The sequence below is a fragment of the Topomyia yanbarensis genome, chromosome 1, assembly GCF_030247195.1.
Source record: "Topomyia yanbarensis strain Yona2022 chromosome 1, ASM3024719v1, whole genome shotgun sequence".
In the NCBI taxonomy this organism is placed as follows: domain Eukaryota; kingdom Metazoa; phylum Arthropoda; class Insecta; order Diptera; family Culicidae; genus Topomyia; species Topomyia yanbarensis.
In genome coordinates, this window is record NC_080670.1 from 692,565 (window position 1) to 707,461 (window position 14,897).

The following is a 14,897-nucleotide window of genomic DNA, read 5'->3' on the forward strand; positions in this document are numbered from 1 at the left end:
AATATGATGCAGTTATTTATTTTTGTATTTCTTTAATTACAAAGGAGTTCAATCCTAAAACTCGTTGGGGAATACCTATACAAATTTCAGTGTACACAGATCGTTTGTGTAATAGGCAAGTATCGTAACAACTATTTTACGATGCCCACAGGAATAAGATTCCCTTCAAATAAAAAACTATGTATTCATAGGTCGAAAAAACTAATGTGATTTGTCAGCAGCCCGCCGAATACTTTTATCATAATTATAATTCTATATTACAATAAGGAAGCTTAAAACAAGTCTTCGTCGAGAAGATTGATTTGACCGTAGTGTCACTGAAGGAATTAAGTTGACAGTATACTATTAAAAACTTTACCGGATAACCTATTACAAACGTATTTTTAAAAATGAAAAAGAAGAATTACTTTCACTGTACACTCAGGTTTTTTTTACGCGGGGGATACGAGCCGCGTAAATGAAAACCGCGTAAATGAAAACCGCGTAAATTTCAAAATCCGCGTAAATGAAAACCGCGTAAATTTCAAAATCCGCGTAAATGAAAACCGCGTAAATTTCAAAATCCGCGTAAATGAAGACCACTTAAATTTAAGAATCCGCGATAAAGGGAACCTCATTGATGGATACCGCGTAAATTCCAAAATCCGCGTAAATGAAAACCGCGTAAATTTCAAAAACCGCGTAAATGAAAACCGCGTAAATTTCAAAATCCACGTAAATGAAAACCGCGTAAATTTCAAAATCCGCGTAAATGAAAACCGCGTAAATTTCAAAATCCGCGTAAAAAAACCCGCGTAAAAAAATACCGCGCAAAAAAAAACCGCGTAAAAAAAAACTTGAGTGTACTTTGAAAACGTTAAAAGCCTAATTTTGCAGTTCCTAAAACGATTTTCTTCGATCAGCAGCAACTTATTTGCCAGATCTAACCATTTACTGTTGCTCATTTTTCCCAGGTTGAATGTTAGATATTGTTCATAATGGAGGAATTTCCCCTATTCGTTAAATAAACGGTTATCAAATGTTGGGAATAGAACATTTCAAATCGATAAAAAAATGATGGAATAATTGTCCAGAAATGTGATGCAGACAACTTTCCTAGTTAAACCACGCTACCAGCAAAGTACAAATAATCGTGTACACATTCTAGTCAACCGGATACATCGGTTCTTCGTCAGTCATTGGATCAACGATAACCGGCACTGAAAGACCGGGCATACCGGTAATCCCAGTTGCCTTGCACATTCCCTGCTTCGCATGCCGTTTATAGTTGCTTCCACCAACGAATCGCTGGCCGCAGATTTCGCACGCAAACGGCCTCTCACCGGTGTGGATTCGACGGTGAACTGTTAGCTGTCCTCCTTGAGCGAAGCGTTTCTCACAAAAATCGCATTGGTACTTCTTCTCGCCTAAAATTAAATTAAATTTCCGATAAATATTCGTAGATTACCAAAATAATTCAATCTAGCGTACCCGTATGAGTCGTAATATGTTTAGCCAATGCTGTCGAAGTGGTAAGCTGACGACCACAAATCTTACAAGTGTACTGTTTATATTTTTTTCCCTGTGCTCCCACATCCACGGGAGCAGCAATCTGTTCCGCGTTCGGAATGAACAACTTGCTTTGAGGGTTAAAATGCATATTATAGTGACGTCGCATTTCATTCTTATCCACAAATCCTTTCTGACAAAGCTGACAGGTATACGGACGTTCTCCTGCAAAACAAAACAAATAATTAACACGATAGTTGATTCAAAAAAGACAACGGATGCCATACCGGTATGCAAACGAGTATGAATCGTCAGCGTCCCCTTTTGTGTAAAAGTTTTTCCGCAGATATCGCACATGAACGGAATCGCTACCTTCCCGTGATTCTTCATGTGACACTGTAAATTTTTCAAATGCTTGAAAATTCGATTACACATGGTACATGTCATAATCCCTGGCAACGTATGCTTAAATTCGTGCTCCACAATCCGCTCTGCATCACGGAATGTCAAGTCACAGTATCTGCACTTTGTTTCAGGAATTTCCAAATCATGCTCCGCTTTAACATGTTCCAGAGCAATTGCCAGCGACGGGAAATTTTCGGAACATAGTCCACAGAAACATGCTCGATTTGCTTCCGTTTCGGGGCAAGTTATTTGGTGCTCTTTAAGCTCATCTGGTAAACGGAATGTTTTTGTGCACCCTTCACAAATGTAAGGCTTTCCGGCATAGTGCTGAGTTCGAGTTCTATGGTCTAGCAAATGACCAATCGTTCGAAACGTTTTTCCACAACCTTCACAGGCAAAATTTGCATTCTCGTCATGGTTTCTTCTTTCGTGAAGAGCCAAAGAAGATGCTTTAATAAAAGCTCTGCCACATTTCAGACAGATGTAAGCATTGCTCTTAGTATGCAGATTTTGATGTTTACGGAGACTACTAAAAAGTGTGTAGGACCGGTCACATTTGTCACATTGGAAACGTTTTTGACCGTCCACAACAACCACGGTTGCATTGTGTGTTTCCGCTATAATTTTAGCATCGATTATTTCGTCCGCTTCTTTCTCGGCTGCGTGACTCCGCTCATGGGTCTGGCATGCTGCCAACGTTACAAAACGCTCATCACAATAGACACACTTGACAGCAAGACCCTCTTCATGTTGACGCAAATGTTCACACAGAACCCGAGCGGTTGTGATCTTTTTATTGTCACACTTCTGGCAATGGTATGGTAGCCATTCTGTGTTGTGTTTCACGACGTGAACATTCAGATCGTCTCGGGTTTTGCCTATAAAATCGTTGCATATGTAGCACTTAAGTTCTCTTTTCAGAAACTCTACATCATTGGATTTTTCCTTAAGATGACGTTTTTCGTGCATCTCATGATCATGTTTCTTGGTAAACTTCTTATCACAGAAACGACATACGAAACGTCGATATTTTTCCATATCCATATTGTAACTATCATTGTGCATACGTCGCATATGACTACTCTGAGCTTGTGCTGATGGGAAACGTGCCGCACAGTACATACATTTGTGCTTTCGGCTTTCATCATGTTGCCGAAAATGTAAATTCAATTCCTTCAGCTTCGTAATTTCTCGTGATACACAAACGTTACATTTGAATGGTAGCATATTTTTATGCTCGCGTCTCATATGCTTTATCAGTGCCCATGTTTCTTTCTGGTCGGTGACACAAATAAAGCATTTAACCACATCTTCCTGATCGGATTCCTCACTACCGTCTTTTTCGACTTCTGGTTTTACCTTTTTATGTAGTTTTTTTCGTTCTTTCTTCACCTTTTTGCCTTTCTCAACTAGATTGTCTTCTAGCTTCGGTGGCTTATATTCATCCTCGTCCAGATCGTCAATAAAGTCACCACTATCATCAGATTCTGGAATCTTATGTTCCTGCTTCTTAACAGGTACCTTTCTCTTACGAACACGCTTCGCTTTTGCTTTTTCTCTTCTTCTAGCGAGAGGAACATCATCGTTCTTGGCCCAAGCATCATACGAATCTGTATCTTCTTCACTTTTAACATTTGTTTTTGCTGGCACAGGCGTGGGCGGCAAAATCTTATTTGACTGGGGCTGAGGTTGAACTTCCGTGGGTTCCTTTTTTATAGCTTCCAGTTTTTTTGGAAGGTCCTCAACAAGTTTTACCTCCACCGGAAGAGCATGGAAAATCGGAATCGGCGGATCGTACTTTTCTTCAGTGTCATACTCTTCGTCGCTTCCGTGGATACTCAATGGTTCGTCTTTGATTTCAATATCCTCGTTTTCTAGAAAAACCGCCGGAAGCAAACCTCCGGGTCTACTAGGACCAGCTGCCGAAAGAGGATTCCCATTTGCTTCTATCAGCTCATCCTCCTGCTTTACAATGTAGATTTCTTCCACATCGTTGTTGGTAGGTATAATATGCCTGTGAATTCGATAGTACCATTATTCCGGGGCCTACAACTACAAATATTTTATTTATTTACCGAAGAAGCATTCTTTTATTCGCAGTAAATATCTTCTTAAATGACAGAGGCACTGTAAAAAAACGCTGATGCTTTAGAAACAAAATCATCGAAAAACAAAAAGGGCTGATGAAATCAAAGGAGCTTTATTTAGCAGTTTATTGAAATATCAGTACGCAGATGGCGCAATGGAGAGTCGTTTGAGATTTTGCTTGGAGATTAGTTCATTTTCGACGAATTCTTTTTTCACGAAATTGATATTGGAATAAATGCACATGCGGTTGTATTACATTTCACTATTGCCGTTTTCGATGGCAGTGCACCGATGTAGTGGACTGCACTGGTTTTGCACATTCGAGCAGAAATGCAGAAAACTGGGTATGTTCCATTGACACTTCTGCTCGAAAGTGCAAAACAAGTGCGCTCCACTAAACTGGTGCACTGCCATCAAAGACATTATTAGTTCTAGACTACCCACTGTAACTTTCCGTTTATTGTAAAAGTAGTGTGTGACGTATCAATTGCGTCAATTTAAACGAGAGAGGAATGATTTTCAACGCAAACTCCGATGCCGACGATCCTTTATTAATCGCAATAATTGTCATCGAACTGTCAACTAATATCTCGGGTTGGGATTTTCGCAGATTTTTTTCTTTCAAAAATTCATAACTCTGGAAAAAGAAGTTGGCCAATTTTGAAGCTTTATATGTCAAAAGAACAGGAAATTCTTCTAGTTCATACTTAAGGATAATGAACCACCATGGTTCAAAAACATTGGAGTTTTTTTTTATTATTATTATTATTTATTACATTTTATTTTATTTTTTTTTTTGCTATGGGGAAAAGTCGCTTTGAGTGAAATTTCATTTTCATCTCTTCACAAAAAGGCATAAAAAACCTACTAGTCATTTCCAAAATCTGTAAATTCTTAAACTATTTTAGCTCTCTCGGACAAAAATTAAACCATAACGGAGCTGTGCTTCATCTTAAAACATCGGAGTTATTCCGAATCGCGTTGGGGTAAGTCGGTTTTGCCATAGAAATTTTTATGGGACTTAACTTAAACTGTTTTAAATCTTGTAGGATTTACTTAAACACATCATGTTCGACGTTTTGTTAAATGTAGGGCTAGTTTTTTGTAGGGTGTTAACGTCTTACACACAACGCAGAATACATTGCACGCAATGCAAAATATATTATAAATTTCTATTTTAATGGAAAGAAATGCAAAAAATGATTCCAAGAATGACAGAGGCTGTGTAGGGAGTAGTAGGCGTAAGAACGATTCCAACAATTTTCAAACTACGAGGATACTTGATCGGTTCACCGGTTAATTCGGAATCTGGTCCCATCACATTATGCGACATGTCAAAAAATATCTACTGAGCTTAACAAGATGGTTGAAGGCATTCGAAACAAGTTTGGAGACCATTTAGCTGCGATGGTCAGTTCCGGTAAATCCTGAATCTGGTCCCAGAGCAAACCTTCGTCATACCATTTATCAACAAAACAAAAACAAAACAATGTTTGGAGGACGTTTAGCCGCGATGACCAGTTCCGGTGATTCCGGAATATGGTTTTAGAGGGTCCAGTGGAAGTACATTTCACAATAAAAAAAACAGAGTGGTTTGTCGGTGCAAAACGTCACATTTTTTTTTTTCTTCAGCAAAAAACGACACGTTCCAGCTTACTCCGCTTTCTCATATGTCTCAAAATATTACAATTTGTCGTACGCATTTCCTTCCAAAAGCGTGGCAAAATTTATTAAAAGACTCTATAAGCTATCCTCAGTGTCTCCATCTAAACATGAATATCAAAACTCTAAATTACCGCATTTTCGAAAACCTCTTTTTGTGAGTTTCTGAACGTGCAACGAAATAATGACTACGTTTCGCCCTTTTTCAAAAGCAGCGCAATGATGAGCTGTCAACTACAAACACTGACAGTCAACTAAATAGTTGACTAAAAACATCATTAGGCCAGAAAAGAAAATCTTAAAATTTGCACAAAATTTATATACTTGCTGCGGTATGCTTTGTCGGTAAGTACCAAGTGAAATGAAAGAGTCTGCCAAAAACGTTATTTTTGGAATTTTCTCCAAAGGCAAGTAATTCCCGACACCAACGGAATCGAACAGATTTACATAGTAAAATCTGAAAATGAACCGGACAATCACAATGCTCCGGATGCGCTTGCAACATCCGCTTTAGAGAATGAGGAAGTGGATCACATCAAACAAGAACCTCCAAGTGAAGAAGAAGATGCGTGCGATGACAATGTACCATCTAGCTTTGGAATGTTGGACGTTATCATTAAAGAGGAACTTGATGAACCTGCCATGGAAGATGATGGTGAATCGAGTTCAAAGACACAGGACGACAGTGATAACTCTGAAAGTATAAAGAAGGGAAGTGATAGGAGTGGTGGCGATAGCGATTCCACAAATACCGATTCCGAGGAATCGGATGATGATAATATTAAACATGGTGCCAGACCTCAAAGAGAAAGGCGTCAAATCAGAAATGTACGAACTATACGTGATAGCGAAGATAGCTCGGACGAGCCCCGAAAAGTGACTACTAAAAGAGGTCCATATAAAAAGAAAGAACCATCAGCGGAAAAAGTTAAAGCGGTTAGACGAAAGGTCATTAAACGATTCGTGTGCCATTGCTGTCCGAAAAAGTTTTCGACCCTGTTCAACTTGGAACGACACGAAAAAAGTCACATAACACAAGCAGAAAAGCAAAAGCATAAAAAGAAAAATTTATGTTTCATATGTCAACAGGAAAATGAAACTAAAGATGCACTACATGAGCACCTGTGTCTTCATGCTGACATGTTACCTTACATGTGCCCGGATTGTGAAAAACCCGTAAAAGTGATTTCCGTTAGATTGCTAAACAAACACTTCCAGTTGCACAAGGAAATGCATACCGGCATCATCAAATGCGTCTATTGTTCGGCCAGATTTCATTCTCTTTCCGGTTGTCGGCAGCATGAACGGGGACACGTCGAGGGACAACATATAAAGGAGGCGCAGGCTAGAGCCGATCTGGAAAGCAAACGTCTGAATGTTAAGGTTATAATCGCCGATGGTCTGAAACGGTACGAGTGTGAGTATTGTGGCAAATCCTATTCACTGTTGGCCACGCTCCGAAGACACACAAATTCGCATACGATGGAAAAAGTCTACATGTGCAAGATGTGTGGCAAAATTTTCAACAAGGCGTCTTCTTTGACACTACACGAAAAAGTTCACTCGGATGTCAAACCTTACAAATGTGAAACATGTGGCAAAGGATTCAAAGAGACTATTAGATTAATTGAGCATCGGTAAGTAATAATTGATGGGAATGTTTTTGGATGTATAAAACTTATTAACTAAAGAAACCACTTTACGAAATGTTGTAAGATAAATAATTATTTCTGAATATTAAATCTTTTCTTAAAGGCGCATTCACACCGGCGAAAAACCATATCAGTGCCACTGTGGAATGGCATTCCGGAAAAAGTACATTTTAAAAGAGCATAAACAGATTTGCGATTTACCTGAGGATATAAAAACGTGCGAGTGTCGCTTTTGTCAGCAGTCGTTTCCCTCCTATTTGGACATGGTGCATCACATCAGACAGTTGCACACACTGGGAATGCCAGAAACCAAATGCCAATATTGTACATCCAAGTTCAAAAACGTCATCCAGTTAATAATTCACGAGCAGCGCCATGATCTACCAAACGTCATAAAATGTGATCAGTGTAATCGTATTTTCAAACAGGAAGCAAATCTTGAAGCGCACATTAAGGTAAATGATCAGTTTATTCAAGTTTATTCAATTGACCAATATACGTTTTTTTCTTCAGACTCACATCAACGAACCGGAAGCATTCATTTGCGACGTCTGCGGGAAAACGTTCAATCAGAGTGTTAACTTACGCATCCACAAGAGAATTCACAATGCAACACGGTCCCATGTATGCGATCTTTGTCCGAAAAGCTTTCTCTGTTCGAGCACCATGCGTCGCCACCGGTTAACGCATTTTAATGGAAATAGTAAAAATTACATCCCAACAATAGAAGATGAAGGAGCAGAACCGAGCACAAGTCAGATCGAAGATGCTGAACAAGTGCCACAACCGTCGATGGAACCTGAAGACATGTAAAAATAACTAATGTTGATAACTTACTATATATTGTAATTTAATATAGTTGTATCTTGGTATTGGAAATGTAAACTTAAAGTCGAGCAAACTGCCACATAGTTTTTTTTTTGCTTAAAAACCTCTCCATTCGTCGTGAATTATGTTTGGGCCCGTTAAATATTTCTTTCGCGGTTACTGATCTATAAAATGGAATTAGCGGGACGTTTCATAGTATTGGTGATCTATCCCTCCACTGTCGGTTGTTTAACGCTTTCGATCGTTAGGATGCAATTAGTACCTTATAATTGATAGAATTCTTAGACACATTGTAAACATGACTTGGATGTCAGTTCTCAGTAGTAAAAAGAGAGAGGGGTCGGGTGAAATTTGTGACAGTTTGTTGCATTGGGGAAGTCAAGTCAATTCCTGCGTAACGTAATTCATGAATTGTCCATAACTCGACGTCAACATTTCATAAGGCATTATATACAATTTGCTCATGTTGAGAAAATGGCGTCTGAAAAATTACCTTGTACTTTATATTCCCATTTATGAACAGGAGCTTGATATAAGGTCCAAACGACGTAATGCTGTATTAAATAAACCATTTTTTGCGAATAATATTCCAGATTTATTAAAAAAAGTATTTTCAACCATTTTTACAGATAAATGTTTTGGTCCCTTTCGAAACATCACACTTGTGCCCTCTCCCATAAAACCTTTTCAGCGAGATGTTATCTGATATAGTTCATGCGAGTGAACCCTTTTGTTTGCAGCAAATGGTTATGTGACATTTATTTTGATACCTTTCTCGGTGTTGGGATGTTTTTGGACCCTTTTCAAGTATAGTCTTTTCATTAAAAAAAGGACCCATAAACATTTTTTTTCCGTTTTGCTGTATATGAACCGTTAATTTTTGAGGGGAAGTGAAAGGGAACATTAACAAAACAAGTCTCGACAAACATAATATGTTTATTTATTATGATTACGGCTTAAAAGTCAACTGTCAAAATTCTCTTTAAAGGGAAATTCCGAACAAACCGTTACTGCCCAAACACAGTTCACAGTACTAAATGCTACAGAAAACTTTTCTCTTTTGTTTACTACCAACATTTGTGACTGGCGAGTGACCGTTTGTCCGGAATTTTCATTCAAAGTGATTTTTGACAGTTGGCTTTTAAGCCGTAATCATGTTTGTCGAGAAGTTATTTTGCTTATGTGCCTTTTCGATAATGTATTATTTCGCGAACAGCAAGGCTTCAGAATCGGCTTATTTAAAGTGTGGTGTAAAGCTTTGTTAGTGTCCATTTGGAGGAAGTATTAACCGAAATTGTTTACGTTTTATGTGCCCATTTAAAGTGTTCTCGTCAAAATGTTTACACCTTTCTTATCTCACCTTGCATAGTATCGATACAACATCGATCTGTCATACTGATACTGACAGCATTTAGAAAAAAAAATAATTTTAATTCTTTACACTACATTGAATTTGTAATTTAATTGTGTACGAAAATCTTATGGCATATTCGTTTTTAGGGGCCCTTACACGAGCAATAAAATTGTCATTACTAAGTAGTGTCATTACTGGAATTGTATGGGAATTCCATCATTACTCGCCTTACACGTTCATTAAAAGTGACATTACTGCTCAGTAATGACATTACTAACGCCTCGTGTACGGGGCCCTTTTGACACTGCACTACACCGGTGTAGTCGGTGCTACACTCATTCAAACTTGGGTGTAATCTAGGATAGGATCCGCCAGCTGGCTTCTTCTTATTTTTTGCTAATCCCTGCTGAAAACGACATAGCCCCACTCGACCAATGTTGCCAAAATATTTGTTTTGTTACAGTCGTGTCCAAAACTTAAATTGTTCTGATTAAAATATTCTATATTATGTATCAATTTCACGCTCCGGGAAAAATCAATGATTTAGTCTTTATATCCGCATTTAAATGATCATTACGGGTCTTCCATCGGAATACAGCAAAGCAAAATAATATATATTTCTCGACAAACATATGATTACGGCCTAAAAGCCAACTGTCAAAATCCACTTTGAATGGAAATTCTAGACAAACCGTTACTAGTCGAACACAGTTCACAACAGTTTATGAAAGATAAAACTTTTCTCTTTCATTTACTACCAACATCTGTGATTGGCGTGTAACGGTTTGTCCGGAATTTCCATTCAAAGTAGATTTTGACAGTTGGCTTTTAGGCCGTAATCATATGTTTGTCGAGATTTGTTGTTGGCCATTACGAAAAATATTTCCATGCTCTTAATTTTTGTAAGTTGTTTTCTGAGTCGAGCAACCTCATTCACAAGATCAATCTTCTCTGTTCGCATTTGGTTTAAATATTCTAAAACTACTTTTTTTGCAAGGCTTAATTTTTGTTTAGTTTGTATAGGTGTTTAGGTTTGTTCCAGTACTTCATGTGATTTTTTCGGAGAAAACAGCAGTAGAAAATAACACGCTCCTATTTCCACCGATAATTGATGCAGTTAAAAACTGTAAAATTCAACTGTATCGATAATACTAAAAGAAGAACAACTAGCGATTTCCAGGATAACTCTCACGATTTGCCCCAAAGTATTGCGAATCTTTTCTTAAATCCACATTGCGACTTTTCAGCTATGCGCCACAGGGCCGTGCGTTGAATTACGCGCCCATCAAGTTTGCATCAGTGCGAGTGAGAAAACATTTTGACGTTTGTTTTTGTTTCGACCGCACTCGTGTGTATCCCATATAGCAACAACTCGACGAAATGCTATATTATCCCGCGATAGACAATACTCCCAATTTACTCGGCGCTGGAACAAAGACAATTTTTACATGAAGTTGAAATAATGTTCATACTTAGGCTAAATAGTCAGTTACTCGGTTAGACTTCGAAAAGAGAGATAATATGTTTGAATTCGTCTGCCAGAAAATGCCTTTCACTTCATAATTACAGACGGACGTTATGGAAAGAAAGCGGAATCTCAAGAAAACCAAAAAAAACAAAACGGTAAACAAACGTTGTTTTACGTTTTATATCACAATACGACAACACTTCCAAGCAGCCCTTTAGTACTTTTAGTTTCCAAGCCGAACGTTTGCCAATGTCACTTTCGTCCAATCACGAGCTGGTTCAGAATTGGTTCAAAAACAGTAGACAGAGCTGGCGGATCCTATCCTAGGGTGTAATCAGTCTATCTCTTTCTTTGCACTACACCGGTGTAGCACCAGAAAAAACGAAAACGCCATTAGTTTACACTGTACATCAGGTCAAGGAAAAAGGATTCAATGAATAAACAATACAAAATCTATTAAATCGATTGAACTTTACCGAACAGTGGCATGATGGATACCGTGGGTAAACTTGAGGAAGAAGCGCTCAAACGTAAGGAACGATTGAAGAATCTGAAACGTAAACAAGAATCAACTAACGAGTCTATTAAAACGGTTGAATCCATTCCGAAGTAAGTCTAAGACTTTGTGAACTGATCTGCTTAAACCACTTGCGTATATTTCATAGGCCAGTCTTCCGTAATTATCGTCCGGAAAGCGAAGATATCAAAGAGAATGCAATCGAAGAAGTGTCTCCCATGGATTTGGAAACCGAGATTAGTTCACAGCTGGCAATGATGAAAACTCCCATCGTTATTGAAGATATCGACATTGCAAATTTAGCGCCACGAAAACCTGACTGGGACTTGAAACGAGATGTTTCGAAAAAACTAGAAAAACTGGAACGTCGAACACAAAAGGCAATTGCGGAATTAATTCGGGATCGTTTAAAGGCGGGGCAGGACGATATACTACAGGCCGTAAATGTTGCTTCGGCAGCTATCACCTCCACGAATGATAACGAGGAGGAATAAAAAGTCAACCACGCCTAGAAACATAATTATTTTACATACAATTAATTAACTATCTATACAATAGAAAATAAGTTTGTTACTCTATCCGATTCTGAGGCCTCAAATAACGGTTTGGGTAGTGCGTGTTCATCATTGATGTTTGTTCAATGCTTTGACAGTGAGAAACTTTCATGATCAGATCATTGATCTCTGAAAAAGTAATTTAACAGTCACATAAAACGGTGACGGTGAGCATATGAATAACTTACTCTTTCGATATTTCTCCTCAACCGAATCGGACGTTTCCTTAATTCTTCGAACTGCTTGTGCATAGTCCTCACTAACTGCACGATTTTTAATGTGTTCTTGCTGAATTTGTCGCACCGTTTCTTGAAGGTCATTGAACTCTTTCTCTTTATCCTGTATTAATTTTTCCTGTCTCATCGCAATCTCAGTTCGTAGTTCGACTTTGCTCTTTAACTTCATCACTTCCTTGTTCAAATTAGCTATAGCGACGTTTGCATTCGAAATTTCATCTGTAGTCAATTGTAGAGCGTTCTTTTTCGTCTGACAAATGTTTCGTTCCGCTTCCAGTTCTGCTTCAAGTTCAGATTTTTGCTTCTCAGCTATCTTAAGCTTACTCTGTAACTCAATTATTTGTTTCCGCAGATCTACAATTGCAGATTCGTGTCTACCATCGCGGCTCTGAAAAGACTGCAATTCGGATTTGAGTCGTTCAATTTCATCTCGCCCATGACTATTTTGCGATTTCAGTTTAATGTTTTCTTCCCGTACAGATTCATAGCGTTTGGATTCTTGCCTGCAACATGAACATGATTAAGTTAAACAAATTGTTCCGAAAAGGAAAACTTACACAATTCTGTCTGTATTTGTCAATAGTTCTTTATTCTGAAAATCTATCTTTTCCTGCATCGCTGTTATCATTGCTTTCAAACGTTTTTCTTCCAGCTCTTTCGATTCATTTATATGTTTGATTGTCTGCTGTAGCCGATTGATCTCCTCCGTATTTCGACTGAAAATCATATTCTCCTGCTCAAACAGTTTTGCGTTTAAGGTTCGAATATCAGCCTGAAGTCGGTTGATTGAATCATCTCGGCTGGTCAGTTCTAACTGGTGCTTTTGAATCTGACTAGCATATCCAGCTGCTTGATCCTGGAACGATTGTAGCGAGAGGTTGATATGAAACAAAATAGTTTCCGTCGATGCCAATTCTATTGGCAGGAAAAGATGGGTAAGGTTTTTGAAAGAACTTTTCTCGAAGAACTGTAGTAGATGGATGTTTTCGTCTTTAACTATGCTCATATGTAGCTCTTCTTTTCTACAGCAATCCAGAATTTTTGTTAGATGATCGATGAAACCCTGGAATGTTACGTGCAGCGACTGCTCGGTGCGAATTTGTTCATAGTTATTGTTGTCGATAGTACTGATAAACATCTTTGACTGATCGTTGGTCTCGTTTAAACGTATTTGCTAAAAGACAATAATAATTAAAACTTGTTCACTAAAATTCAGCAAAAACCGTACTATCAAATTTTGTAAGTCCATTTTCTCCACTACCACATTATATTTTAGTTGAGACCGTAAACCGTAACTGTCGACGCTCACTGGTAACTGGTAGCTCGGAAAAAGTACTTTAATACCTCTTCTGCGATGGGCATCGATAAAATAGTTATCCATTGCTACGAAGTACAGTTCAATGTTTTAAAAATATCAAGAATAATATTAGAAAAAAAATGTGTTTACAACTTTGCATTTCTTTTGAAAACGATAAATCAAACAACCATCGCGATCGGTTTTGACAGTTGCATCTTGAGCGAGCTTTCAAAATAATGGGGCTAACTCAATGTCACTGGGGCTAACTGTGCACACGATATCTTCCAAAACGTTCGATCTTTTCTCGATCGATTTGAAAGAACGAACAGGGAGGCCAAAAGAATTTTAAGAAATTAAATATGATTTTGTTTTTTAGTTTGGAATTGTTGGATGTTTCTTTTCGACACTTTGCAGCACTTTTATAATCTGGTTTCATTGCATTTTTCTCATGGGACATGCTTGTATGTAACCAATATAATTTAAAATATTTTCCGCATGTTCTTGTTTTGCATATAATTAACATAACCGCTGTTCGGCTTAAAGTGGTTCATTATAACCAGTATTCCAAGCATTAGTGGAAACAATCTCTACACAAAAAAATAAAAAACTATACAATACAACCCAGGAATCAAGATCTTTTAACTTACTTTTGAGCTGTGCGTGTTAAAAACAAACCGAGAGATTCGACCCAATCGAGGTCTTCCATGGAATAAGGTACTTTCGAGTTGTTTGGGGTATGCTCAAAGTTAGGTAAATTCAACTTAAGTTTAAGTATATTGAACACAAGGTTAAGTATAAAAAACCTATCAATGAGTTGTGATTTTTGCCGCGCTTAAAGAGAAACTACCTTCAACACGGTTTACCAAATTTTAGCTTATTCCATGATACCCCGAGTTTGAGTCAAAAGACCTCAATTTTAGGTTTTTTTGTATGTGTGTAGGCTGCTACTGCGGAGAGAAACAGCAGCTATCTCGACAAACATATGATAAGGGCTCTAAAGCCAAATGTCAAAATTCATTTTGGGGAAAATTCCGTACAAACTGTTAATCGCGCAGCACATCCGTTGAAAGCAAACAAAAGAGATTCTTTTGTTAATAGCTATGATCTGTGCTTGGGTGATAACGGTTTTTTCCAGTATTCTCAAAATGAATTTTTGAGCCCTAATCATACGTTTGTCGAGCAATTATCTAATTTCCTGTTTTGAGGTAATTCGTAGTCGCCTCCACATATTTAGTTCAACTACATTTCTCGAAAGTTCATAATTTTACATCAAATTCGGATTTTTTTTTCAAACTAGTCTTACAAGAAATTTGGCAATTACCAAATATCAGCCCGAAGTACTGAAAAA

The 14,897-nt window shown here is 37.9% G+C and overlaps 4 protein-coding genes across 4 annotated transcripts; 2 read left to right on the forward strand and 2 right to left on the reverse strand.

Moving 5' to 3' along the window:
• Window positions 1–14: 14 nt before the first annotated feature.
• On the reverse strand, window positions 15–4,017 carry LOC131676515 (zinc finger protein 585A-like). The gene is made up of 4 exons (XM_058955593.1): window positions 3,969–4,017; window positions 1,776–3,907; window positions 1,471–1,713; window positions 15–1,406 (listed from the first exon to the last, which is right to left on the reverse strand). Exons 1-4 carry the CDS (start codon window positions 3,977–3,979, stop codon window positions 1,144–1,146), a joined length of 2,649 nt encoding a protein of 882 aa, XP_058811576.1. The 5' UTR covers window positions 3,980–4,017; the 3' UTR covers window positions 15–1,143.
• Window positions 4,018–5,857: 1,840 nt separating this feature from the next.
• On the forward strand, window positions 5,858–8,194 carry LOC131676516 (zinc finger protein 117-like). The gene is made up of 4 exons (XM_058955594.1): window positions 5,858–5,988; window positions 6,051–7,280; window positions 7,399–7,750; window positions 7,809–8,194. The coding sequence occupies exons 1-4, from the start codon at window positions 5,978–5,980 to the stop codon at window positions 8,106–8,108; spliced, it is 1,893 nt and encodes a 630-aa protein (XP_058811577.1). The 5' UTR covers window positions 5,858–5,977; the 3' UTR covers window positions 8,109–8,194.
• A 3,086-nt stretch (window positions 8,195–11,280) lies between these two features.
• LOC131676519 (coiled-coil domain-containing protein 12) lies at window positions 11,281–12,072 on the forward strand. Its single transcript, XM_058955597.1, has 2 exons — window positions 11,281–11,554; window positions 11,611–12,072. Exons 1-2 carry the CDS (start codon window positions 11,433–11,435, stop codon window positions 11,954–11,956), a joined length of 468 nt encoding a protein of 155 aa, XP_058811580.1. The 5' UTR covers window positions 11,281–11,432; the 3' UTR covers window positions 11,957–12,072.
• On the reverse strand, window positions 11,970–13,763 carry LOC131676518 (spindle assembly abnormal protein 6 homolog). The gene is made up of 5 exons (XM_058955596.1): window positions 13,700–13,763; window positions 13,481–13,635; window positions 12,810–13,426; window positions 12,205–12,755; window positions 11,970–12,145 (listed from the first exon to the last, which is right to left on the reverse strand). Exons 1-5 carry the CDS (start codon window positions 13,707–13,709, stop codon window positions 12,033–12,035), a joined length of 1,446 nt encoding a protein of 481 aa, XP_058811579.1. The 5' UTR covers window positions 13,710–13,763; the 3' UTR covers window positions 11,970–12,032.
• Between the last annotated feature and the right edge of the window lie 1,134 nt (window positions 13,764–14,897).

Excerpts from the sequence above, each read along its gene's own strand:
- LOC131676515 (XM_058955593.1), bottom strand. Across the intron at positions 1,714-1,775 it reads TCATACTCGTTTGCATACCG|GAGAACGTCCGTATACCTGT; the intron begins GTATGGCATCCG and ends TTTGTTTTGCAG. Across the intron at positions 1,407-1,470 it reads ACATATTACGACTCATACGG|GCGAGAAGAAGTACCAATGC; the intron begins GTACGCTAGATT and ends ATTTAATTTTAG.
- LOC131676516 (XM_058955594.1), top strand. Across the intron at positions 7,281-7,398 it reads ATTAGATTAATTGAGCATCG|GCGCATTCACACCGGCGAAA; the intron begins GTAAGTAATAAT and ends CTTTTCTTAAAG. Across the intron at positions 7,751-7,808 it reads ATCTTGAAGCGCACATTAAG|ACTCACATCAACGAACCGGA; the intron begins GTAAATGATCAG and ends TTTTTTCTTCAG.
- LOC131676519 (XM_058955597.1), top strand. The coding sequence starts at position 11,433 with ATGATGGATACCGTGGGTAAACTTGAGGAAGAAGCGCTCAAACGTAAG. Across the intron at positions 11,555-11,610 it reads ACGGTTGAATCCATTCCGAA|GCCAGTCTTCCGTAATTATC; the intron begins GTAAGTCTAAGA and ends TATATTTCATAG.
- LOC131676518 (XM_058955596.1), bottom strand. Across the intron at positions 12,756-12,809 it reads ACAAATACAGACAGAATTGT|GCAAGAATCCAAACGCTATG; the intron begins GTAAGTTTTCCT and ends TTCATGTTGCAG. Across the intron at positions 12,146-12,204 it reads TGAGGAGAAATATCGAAAGA|AGATCAATGATCTGATCATG; the intron begins GTAAGTTATTCA and ends TTACTTTTTCAG.